This window comes from Podospora pseudopauciseta, assembly GCF_035222475.1.
Source record: "Podospora pseudopauciseta strain CBS 411.78 chromosome 7 map unlocalized CBS411.78m_7, whole genome shotgun sequence".
In the NCBI taxonomy this organism is placed as follows: domain Eukaryota; kingdom Fungi; phylum Ascomycota; class Sordariomycetes; order Sordariales; family Podosporaceae; genus Podospora; species Podospora pseudopauciseta.
Genome location: NW_026946667.1, coordinates 2,367,288 through 2,389,398, shown reverse-complemented (window position 1 = coordinate 2,389,398; position 22,111 = coordinate 2,367,288). Strand labels below are relative to the sequence as shown.

Genomic DNA, 22,111 nt, shown 5'->3' with positions numbered 1-22,111 from the left:
ATTTTCGTCTCTTTCCAGCCAGGATGTCACCAGCATGAATGACTGGCAGTCGATTTTCACCAGTAGAGTGGTATCGATGCGTGTCGCTGCCCAGCAGTCAGGGTTCTTGGTGGCAACTGTAACTTGTGATCGTCTTCCTCCCCACCTAGGAACAAACAGCCGGATCTACGATCTCGCTCTACGATCGGCACGAGGCCGGAGTCCCACCAGGGTGCGACATTTCAAAATACTTGACAAGATGCATTGACAACAGAAGGCCAGCGGGCTGCTGTTGGAACGGGAGACCTTGGACCGTGGTGTTTCATCCTCTCAGCTGTAAGAGAGTGCTTGCGAAGGATAGCATATGCCGTGCCGGACACACCATGGAGTTGGCTGTTGGCGGAAGGGACAGAGAGAAATATAAGCTGTAGATCCCCCAGGAGACAACTCTAAGACACATGTTGCATCTCGTCTTGTTCTTGAAGCCCGGCGCTGTTCGACTCCCCTGGATTTTTTTCTTTTTGTGTTCGATACCCAGGTGCTACATACCCCTGAGCAGGCTCGGCGTGGTGCATCTGATCTTGGGACCAACCTTATTTTCTTATCGTTATCAGGGGCTCTGTCGGGCCAAAAATGGCGGGATTTGACAGTTGTGCCGCTGGCGGACAGCCGGCACCAGGCCTGCCCGGCAACAGCGTGGGGTTGGGGTTGGAGCTGGAGCGATTCCCTGATCTCGATTGTTTACAGCAACACTCGGGCAGCCACAGCGCCACCACCACCACCACCGCAACCATTGTCAACCGCCCCTCCGCGCTCTCGGTGTCCTCGGTAGCCTCCTCCAACGGCTCATCCGAATACTCCACGGATACCACCTTTGACATCTGCGACAACAACGCCGACGACGACGAATACAGACGGGCATCCATCGCCAGCACCGCTTCATCATCGTGCACTAGCCACACTACCCACTGCACTGACGACGTCCCCACCGCCAAATCTCCATCATCCCCACCTGGTGGTCTCGGTGCTCACACGGGCAGTCCCCAACCCCAACGGCCACCACTCACCCGCAGCCGCCGCGACGCCAAACAGCTGCATGCCGCCCGACTGCAGCGTTCAGGCTCAACCAGCCTAGCCCTCGCCAGCAAGAGGGAAAACTCGTTGAAAGGCCGCTTCAAGCGGGCCTCGAACACCCCCGCCGCCGACGCTCTCGCCGCCACCGAACCTCCCCACGAGCAGGGCCTGACCAGGATGGCCTTCGCCGAGCAGCAGCGCTGGATTACGGTCCAGCAAAAGACCTTTACCAAATGGCTAAACACAAAGTTGGAAGTCCGGAACCTCGAGGTCAAGGATCTGGTGCAAGACCTGAGTGATGGCGTATGTGTTTTTTATTATTATTCTCTGGCAAAAGCTGTCGGAAGTATATATGCTGACCGTTTTTTTCCAACAGGTAATGCTCATCCACCTCCTCGAGTGTCTCTCGGGCGAATCACTCGGCCGATATGCCGCCAAACCAAAGCTGCGTGTGCAGCGCTTCGAGAACGCCAACCTCGCCCTCAACTTTATCAAATCCCGAGGGATTCAAATGACGAATATAGGCGCCGAAGATGTCGTGGACGGAAACAGAAAGATTATCCTGGGGCTGATATGGACGCTTATTTTGCGTTTCACCATCAGTGACATTAACGAGGAGGGTATGACGGCCAAAGAAGGTCTACTTCTATGGTGTCAACGTAAAACAGCCTGTTACGACGAGGTCGACGTACGGGATTTTAGTGCGAGCTGGAATGATGGCCTGGCATTCTGTGCCTTGCTTGATATCCACCGTCCCGACCTGATCGACTATGACGCTCTCGACAAGTCGGATCACCGGGGCAACATGCAGCTGGCGTTTGATATCGCTCATAAGGAGATTGGCATCCCCAAGCTGCTTGATGTGGAGGATGTGTGCGATGTGGCCAAGCCTGACGAGCGCTCGCTCATGACGTATATTGCCTACTGGTTCCACGCCTTTTCTCAGATGGAAAAGGTTGAGAACGCGGGTCGGCGCGTGGAGAAGTTTGTGAACAACATGCAGGGTGCCTGGGAGATGCAGAGCGCTTATGAGAGGAGAATGGCTGCTCTTCTCAAGGCCATCCGTGCCCAGATTGAGAGCTGGCAGACTGCAAAGTTTGAGGGGACTTATGCTGACGCCAAGGCGCAGGCGGGTGAGTTTGCGTCTTACAAGAGGGGTGTCAAGAGGGAGTGGGTGGCGGAGAAGAGCGAGTTGGCGACGCTGTTGGGGAACATCAAGACCAAGTTGGGGACGTATCGGTTGCGACCGTATGATCCACCAGCGCATTTGAGTCTAGATACGCTTGATAGGGAATGGTCGAATCTGACCAAGTCTGAGATGGCGCGCGGTCAATTGATCAATGAGACCATTAGAGAGTGAGATCTTGCCCTCATCCTTTTTTTTCTTTCTTTTTCTTTTCCTTTTTTTGGATTCCAAAACTGACAAAGACAGCATCAAAAACGCCCTCCGCAAGTCTTTTGCCGACAAGGCCAACGATTTTGCGCTCGCCCTCAACACGATGCAACTAGCCATATCAGGGCTGGAAGGCGATGTAGAAGACCAGCTGCACCATGTCAGAAAGCTGTCGGATAACTTACCACCTCTAGACGCGTACCTGGTGACCATCGCGGCAGTAGACGCCAAGTGCCAGGAGGCGAACATTGAAGAGAACGACTTTACGACTTACACGTACGACGAGCTGGTGTACGAGCTCTCGCTCGTCAAATCGTCGGTTTCGAAAAAATTGGCCTTCTTGGACAACCAAGTTGTGGCACGGAGCATGACGAACCTCACGCCTATCCAGCTCGAGGAATTCGAGTCTGTCTTTAGGCACTTTGACCGAGACGACAGCAATTCCCTGTCGGAAATTGAGTTTTCGGCCGCGTTGGCGTCGCTGGGCTTGGTGTTTTCCGAGGATGAGATGCACGAGTACTTTTTGGCGACGTCGAACGGGCGGGACAGGGTGACGTTTGAGCAGTTTATTCGGTTCATGGTTGATGTGACGGAGGATCAGAACACGGCGGAGCAGGTGTTTCAGAGCTTTAGGGAGGTGGCGGACGGGAAGCCGTATGTGACGGAGATGGATCTGCGGCATAGCTTGGTGCCGGACGAGGTGATTGAGAAGCTGGTGGAGATTATTCCTGAGCACAAGGGGCCGGATGTGAAGGAGGACAGGGGGAAGAGGCAGTTTGATTATATTGCTTTTATGGAGAGGTTGATTGCTGATGAGGGGGGCAGGCCGGCTAGTAGTGGGAGTGGGAGGAGTAATGTTAGTGGGATTTTGGGGGAAAGGACGAATGGGAGGACGAGTCCGGCGAAGAGTGTGGCTAGCGGGAAGAATGGGGTTTATTGATGGAGGAAGGGGGCGGTTGAGCAAAAGAAGCGGGTTAGTGTTACTGGTGCACCACCATGCCCCTGGATTTTTGGTTTGCCTTTTGGTGGGTTTCTTTATTTTATACGGGTTTTTCGATTTAATCTTTGTTGGCTGGTGGCATTTAGGTAGGTAGCATCTGATATCAGGTTGCTATGGCTGGGTGGATAGTTGCTGCTACTGGGTGGTGTATCGTGAATGATGGATAGGTGAATGAATGAATGGTTGGCTGGGATGGAAGGAAGCATTGGATGGAAAGGTGGGTGGATGGATGGATGGATGGATGGATGGATGGATGGATGGATGGATGGATGGATGGATGGAGGTCAAATTTGGTTTTTTTACACCTCACACAAGCAAAGCAAAAAGGATAGGAAAGGGGAGGGGAAGGAAGAAGTAGGGTAGGATTAGAGAAATAAAGAGTACTCTTATACAGCTTTGCTGATTTCAATTTTTATGTGCTTCAAACTGCTGATATTGATGATTTCATTTCTCTTGACACTTTCTACCTGTCATATCCTAGATTTGTTTATCCATTCCGAATGCAAGATGTCAGTCACCACATACACCCAACCTTTTACCCTCATCTATTCCAACACACTTAGGTACCCAACATCATCACTCCTTGAACCCCCCCATCTCCTTGATCGCCCCAGCCAACCTCTTGTAGTCCTTCAGCAGCTCAAACACATCCCCCACTTTCATTTCGGCGGCATTCTGCATGTTCACGAACTTCTGTATCGGCCCCTCAATTTTCCTTGGCGGGAGTGACCCTGCCAGATCGGGAAATGCCTTTTTCGCACAGTCGTCAGCACCGCTTGCCCTTGTTATATCACCAGTTGTGGTTGGACTTGGACTCACAGTAGCCAAATCACCCCCTTCTGTCCCCGCAGCCCCGGTCGTGACTCCCAACCCACGGGTTGAGAGAGTAGAAACAGCATCCTTCGTCGGCGTGGGTGGCGCAGGTGATGACGGTGTGGGCGTTGAACGGCCAAAGTTGCGAAAGCCGCCGATGCCGGCCGAGATACGACCCAAGGGGTTGAACGAGTTGCCTAATTGTCTCATGGAGTCTAGCGGGCTGGTCACAACTGGACTACCGCCCCCTCCTGTGGCTACTGCTGTTGTTGTTGTTGTTGTTGATGTGGGGGGGCGTAAATTGGGTTCGTCTAGGGCACGTCGTGAGCCCCCGCTGCGAGTACTATCCGCGGAAGGGTCGCGAGATACTTTGCGGCCTGTGCCTGAGATGAAAGACAATAATGGGGGGCGGTCTTCTGACACCGGACCCGGGCCAGGGGAGGGGGAGTCAGCCCTGTCGAGGGGTGGTGGCGGTGTCCCGATCAGTTTCCTGGCGTCGTCGAGGGTTTTGGGCACGAGGACTTGGCCGTCGGGTTGGGAGAGAGGTTCGCGGAGCTTGCCGAGGAGGAATTTGTAGCTGTCGCCGAGGGAGTTTCCTATTGTTTTTAGGGACTGGTCGGCGGTGTTGACTGTTGAGAGGACAGCGTCGGAGGCGGCGTTGAAGGCTTGAGCGGGGGTGTTTACTAGGTCTGAGAGGCGGCGGTTGCGGAGCTGTTGCGAGACTGTGGAGCGGAAGCCCACTGCGGCTGCTGAGGAGGGGGAGGGGGAGGGGGGCCTGATCAAATTGGCGGAGAGGGAGGCTGTTGCTGTGTTGGGGTTTGGACTGGAGGCGGCTGCCGCCGCGATGGCGGTGGCGGCGGTCGGGGGAGAGGGTGAGGTGGGTGAGAAGGCTGGGGGAAAGGTGTTTTCTTTAGGGGGTGAGCCGGGGGCTTTCATGGGCCCGCCGGGGGTTTCGTCGGCGCGGAGGGTGGATAGATCCACGGTTTCGAGGAAGCTGATTGTCGCTTCGAGAGTTGTTAGGCAGTAGGAGGCCTCGCCGGTTAGCTTTTGTTCCCAGCGGAAGCGCTGGATGAAGTTGATGTCACTGATGGCGTTGAGGTTCTGTGGTGGGAGGGTGATGAGAGTGTAGATGAGCATGGGCATGAGCTCATCGGCCGAGGACGAGGGGTGGAAATGTGCCAGGGTATCAATGATGCTCTTGAAGGCGGCCTTTAGGTGGTTGATCTTCCGAAGGGGATACCGCGCCTGGCTCATCAACGTGAGCTCTTTCCTTGCGCCCTCTAACCACTCCTTGACCTCGGCCGTCTTCTTGGCGATCGCTTCTGGATCATTTTCCGGTGTGCCGAGCTCGACACCGAGATCCACGGGCCCAATATCAACCACGGCGAGGGCAGCAGTTTTTGACCGAAGTTTGGCATCCTGTGCTTCGTCTTGAGTGGTACGATGGCGGTAGATTTTGCTGTAGACTCCTTCACATAACCTCCTCTCCACGGCTTCCTCCAAGAGTCCCTTCTTCTGCTCCAGCGCTCTCCGCGCCTTTTTCCTTTCCGCCAGCTCTTCTGGTGTCAACATCTCTGACTCCCTTCTGACAACTCCTGGCTTCGTCTTCTCCTTGGTACCCAGCGAAGCAGCCTTGGCCCGGAGCAAGCTGGCAGCAGATGCTCTGGTCGACAGGGCTGGCGTCGGAGACACATCTCGCCTCTGCAGAGTAGCCAGGCTGTCGATATGGGTCCTGATATGGGCTGAGGCAGTAGCATAAAAGTCCTGGAACATTTGCGACAGCCTGTCAATATTTGGCGGAGTGGAATGGACCTTGGCCGACAATGAGTCAATGAAGCCGTCGGTCAAGCTGACCAGCTCGATGGGCAGATCGTCCAGGTCAACTGAGGCCCTCGGTGGTTCAGAATCGGCATTCTCCTCACTAATCCGGCTCTCAAAGGTGTCTGGCCTTTCCGTCTCGCTGCCCAGCCTCACATGCGTGCCAGACGCAGTACGGACCATGGACTTCGCACCAGGCGTTGGTCCCGTCATGATGGTACTGGCTCTCTTTGGACGAGACGTTGGTTCCGGGGAGGGTGAGCGCTCGACACGAAAGGAACGAAGAGGTCTCGAGGAGCCAGAGCGCTCTGCGGCACTTGGTGGGTTGGACGACATGATGCTGCTGTCGGTGCTGCTGTTGCTGGGGTTTGGGCTCAGGCTGGACAACATGTCAGTGCTGTGTTCAAGTCTCTATCCGCAGGATCCGTGACCACAATGCGCTTCCTTCAAAGCAGGGGGGTTTCTGGAGAACAATAGCAGAAGAAAAGTCTACAAAAAGATAAACGAGCGGGAGATCGCCCCATCCCTTGCGGCTGCACTGGGCATAACCTAATGACAGAAAAAAACACAGGGTGGTCAACATTGGCCGTTTACCTTACCTGGCTGGCTGATGCTGTCGCAGCGGCTTATGGTAGTAATTTTAGGGGAGCCTTGAAACCACAGGCCCAGCCGTACAGACCACCCACAGACCGAGCCACTTCAAAGAGCCAACCCGTTGGAGAAACAGAATGAATGAACACTGAAGCTGGCGGTGCAAAGTGAGGAAGGGATTGAGAGAGGGGAGGGGAATTCGGGACGACGCGAGTCGCTAGAACAGACAAGAGACACTTCGTCGCGGGAGAAACGGAGCTCTTGTTCGAGCTGTCACAGTTGAGGTGCCGGTGCTGGGCGAGGTACGTACTCGTGGTGGGTCCGATAAGAGGTTTGTTATCGGACGCCGCCAGCCTTCAAGGTGCGCACGAGACTGGCCTCGCCTTCTGGAGGACCCGAATTCTGAAATGACTGGGAAAGAAAGGAAAGGGGCTGTAAGGTGAGACTCGTGGCCGATGACGATTGTAGAGACAGACGTAAGGTATGCATGTTTATGGCACATAGAATACGATCTTGGAGCATCACTGCTTCAACCAGTCATGGCCTTGGGATTACACTATACAATGGATATTCTTCGAGAGCTACTGAGTGCTGAGAATATACTGAAGAGAAGTAGTTCAGCGAAATCTAGTTGGAAGATCTAAAAAGACGAAAAAAGGTTTTTGTCACCGCCTTCAGTCATCAGCAGGCACCAACCAACTCAACGGGTGAGTTGTTGATGCATGTCATGGGACAACGAGGCCCAGCAGATCCGGGGTTAGATGAGGCTGTTATCGCTCCACTCGAAGCGGAGTACCTTTTGCTGTCCAATAGCGGGGAAGATACTTGGCCTGCCAGCTGTTGTTATCAATGCCGCATCTGCTCGCAGCAGCGTGACACATGCTCTGGAGGTATCTTTGGGAACAAGGTCCATAAGATGATGTTGAGAAGGGAGGCAAGATAGATATATTCAGCGATTAAAGGACTCAGGAGACTTCAATATTATGAACTACGCATAGATGAAGATGAGAATATCGAGTAACCAAAAGTTGAGCCTCTTTGATGCGCCATAGGCAGGTACCGCAAAGGTTCAGCGGCGCTGATTGGCGGTGGCGTATCCTTTTCCGATCGGCGCGCCCATGCACCCAACCTTGCGTCGTCATATGGATGCCAGCAACACGCGGGGATCTAGTCTCTCTCCCTCTTTTTCACCGTTCATTCAACCAGCGATTTCACTCATGATTCACCCGTAGCCAACAGTTGACGGACAGCATCTACCATCAACCGTCATCACCTTACCCTCAACCCTCCCATCGCCACAATAACACGCCGGCCATGATGTGGTGGAGGAGGAAGGAGGCAGGTGCCCAGTGCACATCGAATGGACGGGTCACCGCCCAGCTACTGTTGTCCTTCCTCGCCCTCTCCGGGACTACCATCGCGACAGCGCCCAGAAATCACCAGGGAGATGCGCAACAGGTGCTACCTATACCAATAGACATCTCTCCGATTCCAGGTTTATCACCAGAAGCCCCACAGCCTGCCGAACACACCTTTGTAAGTCTTGTTATCTTATCGCTGTGTATGACGAGTGGGCTAACCCATCAATCTGCCACCAGACCCTGCGCCACGTCTTCCACCATGGTACTCACAAGCACCCCGGCCTTCACCGAAAACAGGATGTCGATGCGACAAAAGCCAATGTCTTTTTGGCCGCCGAAGATGGATACGGCCGCGAGCGCATTGGCCCGCTCCGAGCGCAGAGTGACGCGGTGACGATACAGCGGTTGGTCGACCGCAGACCCGCCGTGGTAGACCCCCTCGTGGCTCAATCAAGACAACAGGGTTTTGTTTCGGTTCTTGCCCCATCGGCGTGGACCATGGACGAGGTTCCAGGGCCGAATATTACCGATAAGCAGACAGTCCTGACGATGGCATACATGGCAGCCGACGCCTACGTGGAGCACGAGGGAGAGGCCGATTGGGAAGAGGTTGGAAGGCCGTTCAACAGAAGTGCCGACTTTGGTTGGCAGGGCGATGGATTGCGTGGACATATCTTTGCGGATCAGACCAACTCGACGGTAGTGATTGGCTTGAAGGGCACCTCGCTTGCCGTCTTTGACGGTGATGGCACGACGACCAACGATAAAGAAAACGATAACCTCTTTTTCAGTTGCTGCTGCGCTCAGCAAGGACCCTGGACATGGCGGCAGGTTTGCTCTTGCGCGACGTCGACCTATACTTGCAACACGACGTGCGTTACTCAGGCGTTGCGGGATGAGAACCGCTACTACCAGGCGGGCCGTGAGCTCTATGCCAATGTTACGGAGCTCTATCCCAATGCCAACATCTGGTTGACTGGCCACTCTCTCGGAGGTGCTGTCAGCTCTTTCCTCGGCCTTACGTATGGCGTTCCGACCGTGACCTTCCAGGCCGTTCCGGAAGCCTTGCCGGCCAGCAGACTGGGCTTGCCCGTGCCTCCTGGTGCTGACCCGGAAGCACCGCAAGCTAGGCGGTACACGGGCGCCTTTCACTTTGGACACACCGCCGACCCGATCTACATTGGTACCTGCAACGGAGCCACTGCTTCTTGCTCGTACGGCGGTTATGCTCTAGAAACCGCCTGTCACACAGGCATGGAGTGTGTGTACGATACGGTGGCTGACAAGGGGTGGCGCGTCGGAATTGGTACGCACAAGATTCGATCCGTCATCCACGATGTCATCCTCAAGTATGATGAAGCGGCCAAGTGCAAGTTTACGCCAGAGTGCAGAGACTGTGGCAATTGGAAGATGTACGAGAGCAACGGCACAGAGACTACGACGACGTCGATATCGGCCACGTCCACCGAAAAGACAAGGACCCGAACTGAGACTTGCAAGACACCAGGATGGTGGGGCTGCCTGGATGAGACTACCACCACCGCGGGCACAATCACTACTACTACTGTTACCACAACGGCAACGACCACCACGTGCCTGACTCCGTAAGTTTATGAATATGGACTCAATAGAAACACTGTGCTAACAGGTCTAGGGGATGGTTTGGTTGCAAGGACAAGACAACCTTGACAACGACAATCACTTCAACAACTCCCACGCCCACTCCCACTCCCACCACCTCATGCGCCACCCCAGGCCGATTCTGGGGATGCTATGATGATATCACAACAATAGGCACAAGCTCCACGACAACTACCGAGCAGTCCACTATTACCCCTCCACCAACCATGCCCAACACGACGCCTGCTCCAACAGTAACAGAAACAGCCGGCTGTCGTTCTAGGGCATGGTATGGAATGTGCAAAGAGTACGAGGGCGAGCCATCCGTCAAGAACGACGAGATGTAACAACAGGCTTCTTTCCATGTTTTTTTTTTTCCTTTCTGTAATATCGGTTTGGTTTGAAAGGCGTAGGGTAGGATAGGAGGTTTAGGCGTTGATGAGTGTTACAGATTCAGAAACTTGTTTTTTCTTCTTTTTTGCATAATGACATATACATGGAGTTTTTTTTGAGTTTTTTTTTTTTTTTTTTTTTGTTTTTTTTTTTGGTAGTAGTTGGAATTACAACATGCACGGAAATCCGGCATTGGTTCTCACGAGGAGGCAGGATGATAGCGAGGTGGGAGAGTGTTGAGGTATGAATAAGGGGGGCGGGTGGTCGTCATTCAGTTGGGTAGATTGCATAGATGACATGGTGTGCGTACATAGCCTTGCATTATTTATAGCTGTAATGAGTTTGATATGACAAGTTTGTGTGCATTGCTAGACGATTTGAATCTGGGAATCTAGTACTGATCGTTTATCCATCGGTATATGCATGATCCTGGGGGGACATCAGTGGAGATTATGGAGAGCCCCACGATTTGCCCCGCCTGGTGATGGGCGGGCAGGGCGAGCTGCAGTTGGATGGAGAGCGATGTCAGCAAGCTCAGCCCTGCACTTTGAGGTTGACTTTAACGGTGCCCAGTTTTCTCGGCGTGGATTCGTATTTGTGTATGTATATACTCGGGACCCGGGAGAGGGTTCTAGTGTCTTTTTTGTCTCAGGTTTCTTGCGGATTTAAAGCTGTAGATCTTTACCTATCACCCCCGCCGATTTGGTGGTTCACACCGATACTTGCAACGATTCAAGAACGACAAGAACACAGCAGTTGGGCCCTTATTTTTCGTCAACTCACCTTACCCTCCGTCCCGAAATCGATCCCGCCCGCCCGTTCGTTCAGCCACACTCTCGGGTCCGGGGGTGACGGGCCCTTACTGTCTCACGATGTCGACCTCAACCAACCCAGGCCCGGCGATTTCCCTAGAGGCGGAACTCACCTGCTCCGTAAGCCCCATCCCTCCCCTCCTACCCCGACGACTACTGATGTTCCCGTGCTGCAGATCTGCACCGACCTCCTCCACACCCCCCTAACCCTCCTGGACTGCCTGCACACCTTCTGCGCCCCCTGCCTGAAGTCCTGGTTCTCCTTCCAAGCCTCCTCCCTCCTCTCCCGCCCCGGTCCCCCTCCCCCGCCCGATTTCGCCGTGTACACTTGTCCGAGTTGTCGGGATAGGGTAAGGGACACGAAACATGATGCTAGGGTGGCGACACTACTAGAAATGTTTGAAAGGATCAATCCTACTTGTGAGAGGATCAAGAGCGAGGAGGAGAAGAGGGAGATGGATGGGCAGTATAAACGGGGAGAAGACATAATGCCGCGACTGCCGTTTCAGGATAGGACGAGGGAGGAGGTGGAACGGGATGAGGAGGAGAGGAGGTTGTTGGAACGGGTGCAGGCTGTTAGTTTGAGGGAGGCAACGGAGGGGTTGGGGCGGAGGAGGGGGGATAGTGGTGAGCGAAGGAGGGAAAGGAGGAGGGAGAGGGAGCGGGAGGTTACTCACCAGAGCAGCCTCAGGAGTTTAATCAGTACGGAAGGGGTGGATGCGAGGGATATTGAACGGGAGGTGGAGGAGTTTGCGAGGCAGATTCAGGAGGAGGGGTTGCTGGATGGGTTGGATTTGGATAATATTGATTTGGAGAACAATGATGAACTTAGTCGGAGGATAACGGAGGCGTATAGACGAAGGCATAGGGAACGGGTGAGGAATAACGAGGGGGGGAGGGTGAGGGGGAGTGGGACTAGTTCGAGGAGTCATAATACTGAGGGGGTCAGGCCGAGGAGTAGGACGGCGACTGGTGTGGTTACGACGACGAGGGAGGGGTCACGGCCGGCGAGTAGGCATACGGTTCACTCACGGGCGCCGAGTCAGAGTGGGAATGAGAGTGACAGGGAGCCTAGGGGGAGGTATCCACCGAGTACCAGTTTTGCTGGGAGACTGGAGGTGCAGGAGCCGGGGAGGAGTAGGAGACGGACGTCGAGTAGTGGGAGGAGCGCCACGGTTCCGTTGCCGCCGGCGCAGTTTCCTGAGCCGGTTAGGGTGGGGAGTAGGGTGCAGACTGATCCGGTGGCTTTGGGGGATGCGCCTGCTCCGTTGAGGCCGAGGTTGAGAGGAGGGACTTCGAGCTCGCCTACTTCTGCTACGGTGACGACGACGACGACGACGCCTTCGTCTCGGAGGGAGTCACCGGGAGAGAGGGCTTCTCCGCTGAGGGAGCCGATACCGCTTGTACCTGCGGGAACGATGCCGATACCTTTGATACCAGCTGGAACTATACCAACACAGCAATCACCGATGGAGTTGCCGGCCGAAGTTGGTCCGGCTAGGAGGGAACTCGCTCGACATGACTCTCCTACTCTTGCGCCGACGTCAGGGCCGCTGAGCAATGATATCAACTCTCCGCCATTAGCGTCCCTACGACGAGCCCAGCCAGTGTGGTATAAAGAGCCCCTGATCCAATGCAACCACTGCTCCAGGGAACACATCCAATACGATCTCCACTACAACTGCAATCTCTGCCACGAAGGCAACTGGAATATTTGTCTCGACTGCTACCGCCGCGGCAAGGGATGTCTACACTTCTTTGGGTACGGCCCAAACGCCCTCCAGAAGTGGAAACGACTTGGCCCAGACCTCCCACCGCCGCACACACTGGTTGGGAGCCGATACCTCCCCCCCTCTACCCTTCCGGGAGGAGCAGAAGGTCGCCGGACGTTAACAGCTGAAAACCCAGCCGATCGGTTACAGCGAGGCACCTTCTGCTCAGGGTGCTCAGCCTTTACGCGCAACGACCTCCACTGGGGATGTGACACCTGCAACGCTGGGGACTGGGGGTACTGCAACACCTGCGTCAGCAAAGGAAAATCCTGCCCCCACCCCCTCACCCCCTTCACCTACATGTCTAAACCCTCCCCTCAACAATCCCCCTTTGCGCCCTCATCAATAGCCGTCGCAAACAGCACTACCCGCAGCAAAGGAGTCTACCACCCGTCCGACCCAAAACAGCACTGCGAGCAATGCACCAAGCCCATACCTCGCAACCAAGTTTATTATCACTGCTACTCCTGCCCTTCCCAACTACCCTCTGCCATTGCTGGGGATTGTACAAATCTCTGCGTGGCGTGCTACAACCATTTCCTCGACATGAACCACCTCCCCATGGAAAACGGCCCAAAGGGATGGCGCCGCTGTCCAAAGGGGCACAGGATGGTCATGTTGGCTTTTTCGCTTTCTTCCCCCAGCCCGAGCGAGACGGTTTACAAGAGAAAAATATTCAAGGACCTTGTCGGCGGGCGACGGTTACGTATCGAATCTATTCCAAAACACTCATCATATCAAACATGGAGTTGGAAAATTGACCCCAACAGCAGCAGCAGCAGCACGAGAAAAGCGAGGTTGGTCGGGGTGGACATGGTTACGTCAACAAAAGGGGTAAACCCCAGGAGTGTTGCCGATCTAAAACCAGAGCAACTCTCCGAACTTGTCCAGGACGAAGACGATTTCCCTCCCGATGGAGGAACAGACCCAAAAGCAGTGGCGAACTGGGGTTGGGTTCCGGCCGAGGGGGTAGATGATGAGTTGTTTTTCCCTAAAGGGGCAGAGATTGGGGAGGTGGAGGATGTGAATGGGGAGTGGTTTCACGGGTGGTATCAAGGGAAGGGGGGGCTGTTTCCTGGGCCGTATGTAAAGGTTCTTGGGGGGTGACAGCCCAACCAGAAGGGGTTGGATGGAGTTGCGAAATAAGAAGAGAAAAATCAATCTGGAAAAGCCTTCCAGATTGCGGCGCACGCCGCTGCAGTGGCCAGGCCCGAACTGCTATTATTTACTGCCCTTGCGAAGGACTTTGGTGTACATATATTTCCATGATATGGCTGGACCTGGCGTTTCGTTTGGGCAGTCGTGTGGCAGTGCGCCCTCTGCCCACTGGTGCGGCTTGCTCTGCAATCTGGGGTGTTTTTCGGGGTGCTTTTGAGTAACAATATCATTATACTACTTGCCGTATGCAAATTGTTGAGGACATGCCTGGTGCACACTGTATATGATGCGGCCGGTCTTTAGAGAATAATTTTAGATTCTAACAAAAGGCAAAGACATCAAGAGCTGTAAGATCACACAAGACTGTAGAGACACATCCAGGACATGTGCAATAAAAACTTGATAACTTTTCACAGATCTTTTACATCACAACTATAAACACCTCTTCCTTTCTACCAGCATCACCGACATCCCATACCCCCACAATTTCACCACATCTCTACTGATCCTTCCACTGAGCCTTCCTCTTCTCACCAAAAGCCCCCATCCCCTCCTTCTGATCCTCACTCCCAAACAACGCGTGAAAAACCCGTCTCTCAAACTCGACCCCATCCCTCAAGCCCAACTCCTGGCTCTTATTCACCACCTCCTTGGCCGCCTGCACCGCAACCTTGCTGTACCCCGCAATCGTCTCCGCAGTCTTGAGACTCTCCTCCATCAACTCCTCATAACTCCCAAACGCCCTTGCAGCAACCCCCCACTGTTCCGCCTCCTCCCCAGAGAAACTCTTCCCCGTCAATATCAGCTCCATAGCCTTTGCCTTGCCCACCGCCCTCGTCAACCTCTGCGACCCGCCCGCTCCGGGGATGGTTCCGAGTTTGATTTCCGGCTGCCCGAAATTGGCGGTTTTGGTGCAGTAGATCATGTCCGCCATGAGGGCTAACTCACACCCTCCGCCAAGTGCGTGGCCGGAGACGGCGGCGATGAGGGGTTTTTTGAGGGTGGTGGTGAGGTTGGACCAGGATTCGATGAAGGAGTTGAGGTAGGCCGAGCTGAAGGTTAAGGGTGCCATTTCCTTGATGTCGGCGCCGGCGGCGAAGGCTTTCTGGGATCCGGTTAGGAGGATTGCGCGGATGGAGGGGGTTGATTGGAAGGTGAGGAGGGCGGTGTTGAGCTCGGTTATGAGGGGGGTGGAGAGTGCGTTGAGGGCTTTGGGGCGGTTGAGGGTGACTGCAATGGGCGGTTAGTAAGTGGGTGATGGAAAGGGGGAAAGTAAATAATGGATATGTGGTTGAGGGGGTGATAGTTCAGGAGACATACTCTGCCCGACGCCCGGACGGGGCTCAGTCACTTGGATGAACTCATACTGGGGGTTTGATCCAGAGGAAGAAAAGCGGACGACGACACGGGGAAGGGTGGATGGCTGGAAGCGGGAGAGACGAGCTGTTCCGGCAGCAGCACGGAAGCCGCTGCTGCGAACGGCGAGGCGGGCGGTGGGGTGCATTTGTACGATGTGTGAAGCTCACGAATGGAATTGAGAAATCTAAAGTCTTATATAAAAGACAAATTCCATCAGACGGAATGGAATGCGGGACGGCAATGTTTAAGATCACCCTCCCCCCATTCTTCGGGACAATGGGGTAGCTTCTTCCCTCCACATGCTCGTCCCTTCTTAACACCCAGACGTCACCGGTACAAGCTTATCCTCGGCCTAAAACATGACCACCCCTGCTTGCGGCAACTGAACAGGGGGTTGCTCGCTACCAAAAAGTCTCAGCCACACTTTAGTAAAAGGTGCCGACCCCACACCCTGGCCAGATGTGGCAGGTTCTTGGTCAAAAATTTCCACTTGTGGGTAGGCCCCCTAAACTTGCGGGAAGTTCTGTGTGGCTAAACCGATTAATCTGTCACGTATCCTCCTATCTGAGAACGCGCAATCAGCCACTGCCACCGTTCTGCTGCTGCTGTGCTTGTTCTGCTGTCCACCAGCCTGTGATAACTCTGTGTCTTTTCTTCAACTTCACAACGCCAACGACCACGACGATCCTACTTTTCGACGGGAGAATTATACACAAGATGGACGCTGTCGAGGAACCAATGTCGGCCTTCGGTGCCGTGACTGCGCAAACGAACAAGCTGTCGAGGGTATGCGATACCAGACTCTGGGTTTGGACAGAGAGGAAGAGACAGAAAACTAACAGAAAGACAGCAATACCAAGCGCTCCTCGACCAGTCGACTCCCCACACTCTCTACCGATGGGTCGGCACCGGCGTGCTGCTCGTCTTTTTCTTTGCGCGCGTCTTCTTTGCGCAAGGCTGGTATATCGGTATGTCTACCCGACCTCTCTTCTTGTACCGCATGCTAACGATGGAACTATTCACAGTGGCCTACGCCCTCGGCATCTACCTCCTCAACCTCTTCCTCGCCTTCCTCCAGCCCAAATTCGACCCCTCCAACGAGGCCCTCGACAATGACATGGAAGACGGCAGCCTCGGTTCTCTCCCTACCAAGCAGGACGAGGAGTTCCGCCCCTTTATCCGCCGCCTGCCCGAGTTCAAGTTCTGGCACGCCGCCACCCGCGCCATTTCCATCTCGTTTGTGTGCACCTGGTTCGAGGTGTTTAATGTGCCTGTGTTTTGGCCTGTGTTGGTGATGTACTGGATTATGCTTTTTGTTTTGACCAGTAAGTCTTTTCCCTACTTATCCCTATCCTCTGCAATTTTCAGCATCTGACACCAACTTGCAACAGTGCGCAAGCAAATCCAGCACATGATCAAGTACCGCTACGTGCCATTTACCGTTGGCAAGGCGCGCTACACCAAGAACAGCTCATAAATTGCAGAGTGATCATGATTGGCTTTTTTTTTGGACGGAACACAAAAAGTGATTTGGTCGGCGGGCGGGATGGAGGCGTTTTTCTAAAGTCAGGCACACGCGCTCGCAACGGAAATGGATAAGCATTTTTTGCGCGGGTGGATGGATGGGTTGGTTCAAGGTGGGATAGACAACAAACTCTCTGGCAGGGCAGGCTAGATTGCATGTATCATGACACATGGTGAAGATGAGGGGGGAAGGACTTTACGACAACCCCTTGTATTAATGTTATATATTTGTTTTAATCGAGTCGAGGGGGTCGTTCTTTGGGGATGGGAGAGACAGAGAGTTGGGTAGGGGTAATTTGAGGATGATTTTTGGAGTGAAATTTGGAGTTTGAGTGAGGATTGAATATGTGATATATTACGTCTCTGCGATTTCAAGTGCGATCAAATGTCAAAAGTAATGATTCTCTTAATAGGTAGGTACCTGTGTTTGGCCACAGCGCTGAAGCTGGTCGGGCCCACTCTTATGCTCAACTCGAACTTAATCGTCCACCTTCGGCTTGGACCGCGCGACTCCAACAAATTGAACCGCGAACGCGCGCCTCGCCAAATTCTTTCTCTCGCTCTCTTTCTCTCTCTCTCTCTCTCTCTCTCTCTCCAACCAGGACCACAACCAAACCGGCCATCATGTCGCGACCAGAAAAGTACTCGCAGGATTACATTGCGAGAATCCGATACTCCAATGCCCTCCCTCCACCTCCCATCCCGCCGAAGCTACTGAACATCCCCAGCGTTGGTCTAGCTAGCGGCCAGTACACCAACCCCAACTTTGCGTCCCATCTCGCCCGCATTCAGCCATTGAACATCGAGGCCGATGGCGAACTCGGAATGCCGCTCGATCTGGTGGGGATGCCGGGTGTTTTTGATGGCGATGAGAGCTGTGCGTCTTGTTTCGATTTCCCATTTTCGAGTCGCTTGTAACGTAACTGACTTTCAGCAACCAGCAATCCAAGCCCCCTCCGAGCCTCCCCCGATCCATCCCCACGACAGAGCCCTCCTCCGTCCCCTCGGCAGCCTAGGCAAGCCCAAATCCCAGAACCAGGGCGTGTCCTTCCTCCGCCGGACGGAATACATCTCCAACACTCCCACCACCGTCTCCCGCCCCAAAGCCGACCCCTTCCTTCGGCCCTCGGCCGGCAACGCCGCTCCCAAGCGCCCCATCAAGCGCAAGGTCTCCCCAGAGCCAGACAGGGGAACACCAGCCTGGATCAAGCGGCGCATCGAGAAATCATTCGAAGCCGCGGCCGTCGGCCTGGCGGACAGGACTAAAGTCAAGCACCCCTCCAAACGCACCAACTGCACCATTGTCGAGTCGTTCCCCCTCTTGCCCGACCTGGAAGCCTTTCCCGACTCTGGCGCCTACGTCACGGTCAAGTTCCAGACCAACCCCGTCACTGCAACGGACAAGTACGACACCCGCATGCTGTCTGGTATCCTCAAGCCCATCACCCGCTCCCAGGCCGAGGACGAGGCCTACCAGCAGGCGTATGAGGCTTGGGCCCGCGATCCGGATCACACCCCTAAGCCGTTGCAGATGATGAACTACGACTTTTACCTACCGCAGGATGGCAAGACGGGGGAGAGGTTCCGGGAGAAATTCGATGTGGACAACCCGGATAAGGAGAAGGAGTCGTTGTATACCGCTACTGATGGCGAGGGTAGGGGTGCTTTCAAGTTTCCGAGGGTCAGGGCGTATGAGACGGCTACGGAAAAGGAGATGGATCACCATACGAAATATGCGGAGGAGGTTATCCTTGCGTATCGGAATGATGAGACGGGGAGCAAGGGACGGAGGGATGATAGTGCGCAGAAGGGGGTTTATTACTACCCTGTCATGCAGAGGACCACGATTCGGAACCAGAGGACGAAGAATATTGCGAGGACGATTGGGGTGCTGCCGCAGGGTGAGGAGGAGGAGGCGAGGGTGGGGGAGCTGGAGGTTACGGTTGGGGAGCCGAGTGAGGAGTTGAGGCAGGAGTTGGAGAGGTTTAAGAGCATGCCTGTTGGGTACTTTGGGGGGGAGGATGAGGAGGAGGAGGAGGAGGAACAAGATGGGGGAAGGGAGCAGGAGAGGAGGGGGAGTGTGGGCAGTGAGGACGGGTATGGTGGGGAGAGGAGAGGGGTGTCTGGGGGGGAGGAGGATGCTGAGGGGGATGAGGATTGAGTTGGAAGAAAAAGTGGCTTTTTTAGGCTCGGGGTTTTGGCGCGTTATTGAGGGTTGATGTGTGGTATGTTGATCAAGCAGCAAGAGAGATGTATGGGCTAATAGATTTATTGACACCTTTTCGGTCAAGTCTTTGCGTGTTTATTTTGATGATTGGGGCCTCTGAAAGTTTGTTTGAAGTGGTTAACACACCTCATGGAACGGTTGAACCAGACCTGCGTTGGTGATTGATCTTCATTGTTGATAGCACAACCCTTGTTGTTTTCAAGTGCAAAGCAGGTAAAACGGAAGCAAGATGATTCAGATTGTGTTGCATTTGTGATCTTTGATATGTTTATGAGTGTCTGTGTTCTATACCTGTCCTGAAATCTACCCATCCCCGGTACCTTGATTGTGTACATGTTATACATATTATTATAAATCATAACTTACCCGCGCCCACCACCACTGCTGTAGACATTGCTTTTTTTCCCATCCGCCATTATCCAACCCGTTATAATGTCGACTGTATTAGCTGTTGACCCTTGACCCCTTATATACTCACTCCTGTTTTTGAAATGTAAAAGAACACACAGTTTTTCACATATCAAACCCGATCCTCTCCCTATCATCATCCACCACCCTCCCATACCTATTTTTTTCTCACATGTCAGCATCAAATCATCATCACACATGATCCATGGCAGGGAAAACTCACTCCAACAACAACCTAAAAAACCAAACCTCCATGTCCTCCCCCCTCAAAACTTTGCCCGCCCACTCCCTCCCCTGCATCGCCACCCTCTCCCCCTCTCGTTTTCCCTCCCCCTCCTCCCCGAAATACCTCACCAGCTCCAGCCACTCCTCCCCCTTGAGGCTCATGGGCACATAGTGCGCCCACGGCCTCAACCACTCATAATGCCACTCCTTGAAGATGGCAAACTTGAAAACCAAGCTCTTGCTCTTCAAAAACGCGTGAAATCTCCCCGAAAAGGCATTCCCGTCCATGTCAAGCACATGCTTGTACTTGAGCGCGTCTTCCTGCTTGGCATACTCTTTAATCTCAAAGAATTCTTTCTGTGCGGCACAATCGCCCGGGTCGCACTGCCCAATGTGGCTGAAATAAACATCCAACAAAGACTTGTAGTCCCCCCGGGGAACAGAAGCAACCGTCCAGTTAGGCGAGGTAGAACTGCCCACATTGGTAAGAATATTAGCCTTGTCCACCGCATTGAACTTCTTCACCACCCTCTGCCTGTGCTGCCTCCTCCAGCCTCCATTGCGCGAGAAACCCCCCGTCGTCGAGCCACGCCAGTACAACCGGTTCATCTTCTCTTCCCAGTCCGGATCCTTCTTCGGGTCGTACGGGACTTTCCCCGAGTAATACCACGGAGAAGGAAAGATAAGATCCTGATAACTCGAAATCTTGCTCGGCGAAAAAACCGGAACAAGATCATGAACGACAGAATACGCGTTCGGCCTGTCAAAAAACCCAAACGTCGACTGGAGCGAAGGCGTAAGACATATATCCGCCATCGCAGTCCAGTTCGTCACAAACCCCAGCTCCCCCATCGAGTACCTCCCCCGATCATCAAACTGCTCCCCCTCCTCCAATATTCTCGCCGGGCTCCCAGGCGGGCACGAGATCCTCGAGTGCGTCCAAGTAGGCTGATGAGCAAAAGTGTTAAACCTCGTCAGCTTCCCCTCATCAAACCGTCCCTCGTAGTCCAACCCTTCCACTTTTCCCACATCAGTCCACCCATTCCTCGGCTCCTTTTCTCGCTTTAGTTTCGCCATGTTAACCCCCAACCCCACCTTCACCAGCCTCTCCAAATCCTCAAACGGCACCACAACCCTACTCTCATCATTGACATTAAACGCCAAGTCCATATCCGGCAACCAACCCACAAACTTCTCCAGCATCCCCAGCACACCCCTCTGATGCCACTCCGCCGTCCTAGCCTTGAAAACACTAGTGACATTCCCCTTCCTGATCTGCACCCCCATAAGCGAATCATCAAACCCGATCACCTCCCTCGCCCTCCTCCTCGTCGTCGCCGGCTTCAGCCCCCAGAACGGCGTGACTAACTCCATGACGGTATCAAACTCATCAACCAGCACCACCCCCCTCTCCGTTGCGAAATCCCACCACTTGTCAAAGTTGGGGGGGGGCGGTATCCCGTACCGGCGTTTATACTCCCCCACCGCTTCTCCCAAAGTTCTGCTCTGCCTCCCTTTCACAGCTTCAAACTCCTTCTCTGCTTGGTTGGTCAGGTACCATATCGGATGCGACCCCTCTGGGGCAGGGGCGGGTTTGGTGTCTTTTGTGTTGGAGTCGTCGGTCCAGGTGATGGGGATTGCTATCCTGGGTGGCTCAGGCGGCTTGTCCTCCGGTTCCTTTTGCGGTGAACGGGGCCGGGGTAAACCCCCTGGGCTTCTTGACAGAGAATAAACACAAAACACCAAGAACAGAAACGCCCCCAGGACGCCAATCTGCCTGTTGCGCATCGTGACCGCGGCCGGGGTGCGTCGCCCGGCGGTTTAGATTTCCGAGGGCCGTTTCCTTGCCGAGTAGCGGTTGTTGTCGGAGTAGAGCGTGTTCATCGAGGTATCAAAATGTCGGTCTCATACAAAATGTCCGAGTCGCATATGTTCTGTACAATAGATAGGTCGTTCTCGTCAGTGAGCGCGCTGTTATTCGTCTCTGGTCGTCGTCGTCGTCGTCGTCGTCGCGGGCGGTGGTAATCCCGCTTCGGTTCGCATCGGTGGCAAGACAGGTTTGATAGATTCAAAAGGGGAAAAAGGAGAGACCTGGACAAAGTTGATGCGAAGCGTTGGCACTGGATCCATCCCCCCAAAATTAACAACCACTGACGCATGTCGCGTTGGTTTAAAGGTGGGGCCAAAGCCGTGAAGTCGCCTTGCCAAGCTTCCATCGAGCTTCCCCAAGGGGCTAGGCCACGTCTGTAGCCTGAACCCCTATCGTGGTCTGCCTTGTGTCTATCAACGACATGGATAGAATTGTACGAATGACTTTCTCAACATAGAGCCGGCCCTACGGGATTGGATGTCCAGTCTTACAAACATATCACAAGACATTGCCATCACACGTTGCAGATACACCAGTGTCACGCTCAAAATGTTCGGGTCCCAAATGGAGACACGATTTCAGGTATTGCTCATATCTGAATCCTCCATGTGCAACCAGTGCCGTCTGAAAGATCTAACCATTTTCCAGATCAGAACTCCCAATGAAACAGGGGTATCAGTCACAACGCCCAAAATATGCCATCGCTCTTGGTAG

The 22,111-nt window shown here is 54.1% G+C and overlaps 8 protein-coding genes across 8 annotated transcripts; 5 read left to right on the top strand and 3 right to left on the bottom strand.

Annotated features, from left to right (window-relative positions):
- Nucleotides 1-581: 581 nt before the first annotated feature.
- Nucleotides 582-3,600, top strand: ain1 (alpha-actinin). The gene is made up of 3 exons (XM_062916015.1): nucleotides 582-1,356; nucleotides 1,430-2,409; nucleotides 2,486-3,600. Exons 1-3 carry the CDS (start codon nucleotides 613-615, stop codon nucleotides 3,384-3,386), a joined length of 2,625 nt encoding a protein of 874 aa, XP_062762025.1. The 5' UTR covers nucleotides 582-612; the 3' UTR covers nucleotides 3,387-3,600.
- Nucleotides 3,601-3,871: 271 nt separating this feature from the next.
- On the bottom strand, nucleotides 3,872-7,280 carry QC763_710240 (uncharacterized protein). The gene is made up of 2 exons (XM_062916014.1): nucleotides 4,266-7,280; nucleotides 3,872-4,196 (listed from the first exon to the last, which is right to left on the bottom strand). Exons 1-2 carry the CDS (start codon nucleotides 6,465-6,467, stop codon nucleotides 4,023-4,025), a joined length of 2,376 nt encoding a protein of 791 aa, XP_062762024.1. The 5' UTR covers nucleotides 6,468-7,280; the 3' UTR covers nucleotides 3,872-4,022.
- Nucleotides 7,281-7,773: 493 nt separating this feature from the next.
- Nucleotides 7,774-10,298, top strand: ATG15 (putative lipase atg15). The gene is made up of 3 exons (XM_062916013.1): nucleotides 7,774-8,204; nucleotides 8,267-9,633; nucleotides 9,678-10,298. The coding sequence occupies exons 1-3, from the start codon at nucleotides 7,983-7,985 to the stop codon at nucleotides 9,994-9,996; spliced, it is 1,908 nt and encodes a 635-aa protein (XP_062762023.1). The 5' UTR covers nucleotides 7,774-7,982; the 3' UTR covers nucleotides 9,997-10,298.
- A 115-nt stretch (nucleotides 10,299-10,413) lies between these two features.
- Nucleotides 10,414-14,079, top strand: QC763_710220 (uncharacterized protein). The gene is made up of 2 exons (XM_062916012.1): nucleotides 10,414-10,974; nucleotides 11,031-14,079. Exons 1-2 carry the CDS (start codon nucleotides 10,915-10,917, stop codon nucleotides 13,731-13,733), a joined length of 2,763 nt encoding a protein of 920 aa, XP_062762022.1. The 5' UTR covers nucleotides 10,414-10,914; the 3' UTR covers nucleotides 13,734-14,079.
- Nucleotides 14,080-14,178: 99 nt separating this feature from the next.
- QC763_710210 (uncharacterized protein) lies at nucleotides 14,179-15,446 on the bottom strand. Its single transcript, XM_062916011.1, has 2 exons — nucleotides 15,105-15,446; nucleotides 14,179-15,014 (listed from the first exon to the last, which is right to left on the bottom strand). The coding sequence occupies exons 1-2, from the start codon at nucleotides 15,286-15,288 to the stop codon at nucleotides 14,284-14,286; spliced, it is 915 nt and encodes a 304-aa protein (XP_062762021.1). The 5' UTR covers nucleotides 15,289-15,446; the 3' UTR covers nucleotides 14,179-14,283.
- A 4-nt stretch (nucleotides 15,447-15,450) lies between these two features.
- RER1 (retention in endoplasmic reticulum protein 1) lies at nucleotides 15,451-16,620 on the top strand (the record flags this gene model as incomplete). The annotated part of the gene is made up of 4 exons (XM_062916010.1): nucleotides 15,451-15,929; nucleotides 15,994-16,111; nucleotides 16,169-16,468; nucleotides 16,535-16,620. Exons 1-4 carry the CDS (start codon nucleotides 15,603-15,605, stop codon nucleotides 16,618-16,620), a joined length of 831 nt encoding a protein of 276 aa, XP_062762020.1. The 5' UTR covers nucleotides 15,451-15,602.
- Nucleotides 16,621-17,291: 671 nt separating this feature from the next.
- On the top strand, nucleotides 17,292-18,886 carry QC763_710190 (uncharacterized protein; the record flags this gene model as incomplete). Its single annotated transcript, XM_062916009.1, has 3 exons — nucleotides 17,292-17,544; nucleotides 17,609-18,671; nucleotides 18,805-18,886. 3 exons carry the CDS (start codon nucleotides 17,292-17,294, stop codon nucleotides 18,884-18,886), a joined length of 1,398 nt encoding a protein of 465 aa, XP_062762019.1.
- A 246-nt stretch (nucleotides 18,887-19,132) lies between these two features.
- QC763_710180 (uncharacterized protein) lies at nucleotides 19,133-21,315 on the bottom strand (the record flags this gene model as incomplete). Its single annotated transcript, XM_062916008.1, has 2 exons — nucleotides 19,133-19,459; nucleotides 19,526-21,315. The coding sequence occupies 2 exons, from the start codon at nucleotides 21,313-21,315 to the stop codon at nucleotides 19,408-19,410; spliced, it is 1,842 nt and encodes a 613-aa protein (XP_062762018.1). The 3' UTR covers nucleotides 19,133-19,407.
- Nucleotides 21,316-22,111: the final 796 nt, after the last annotated feature.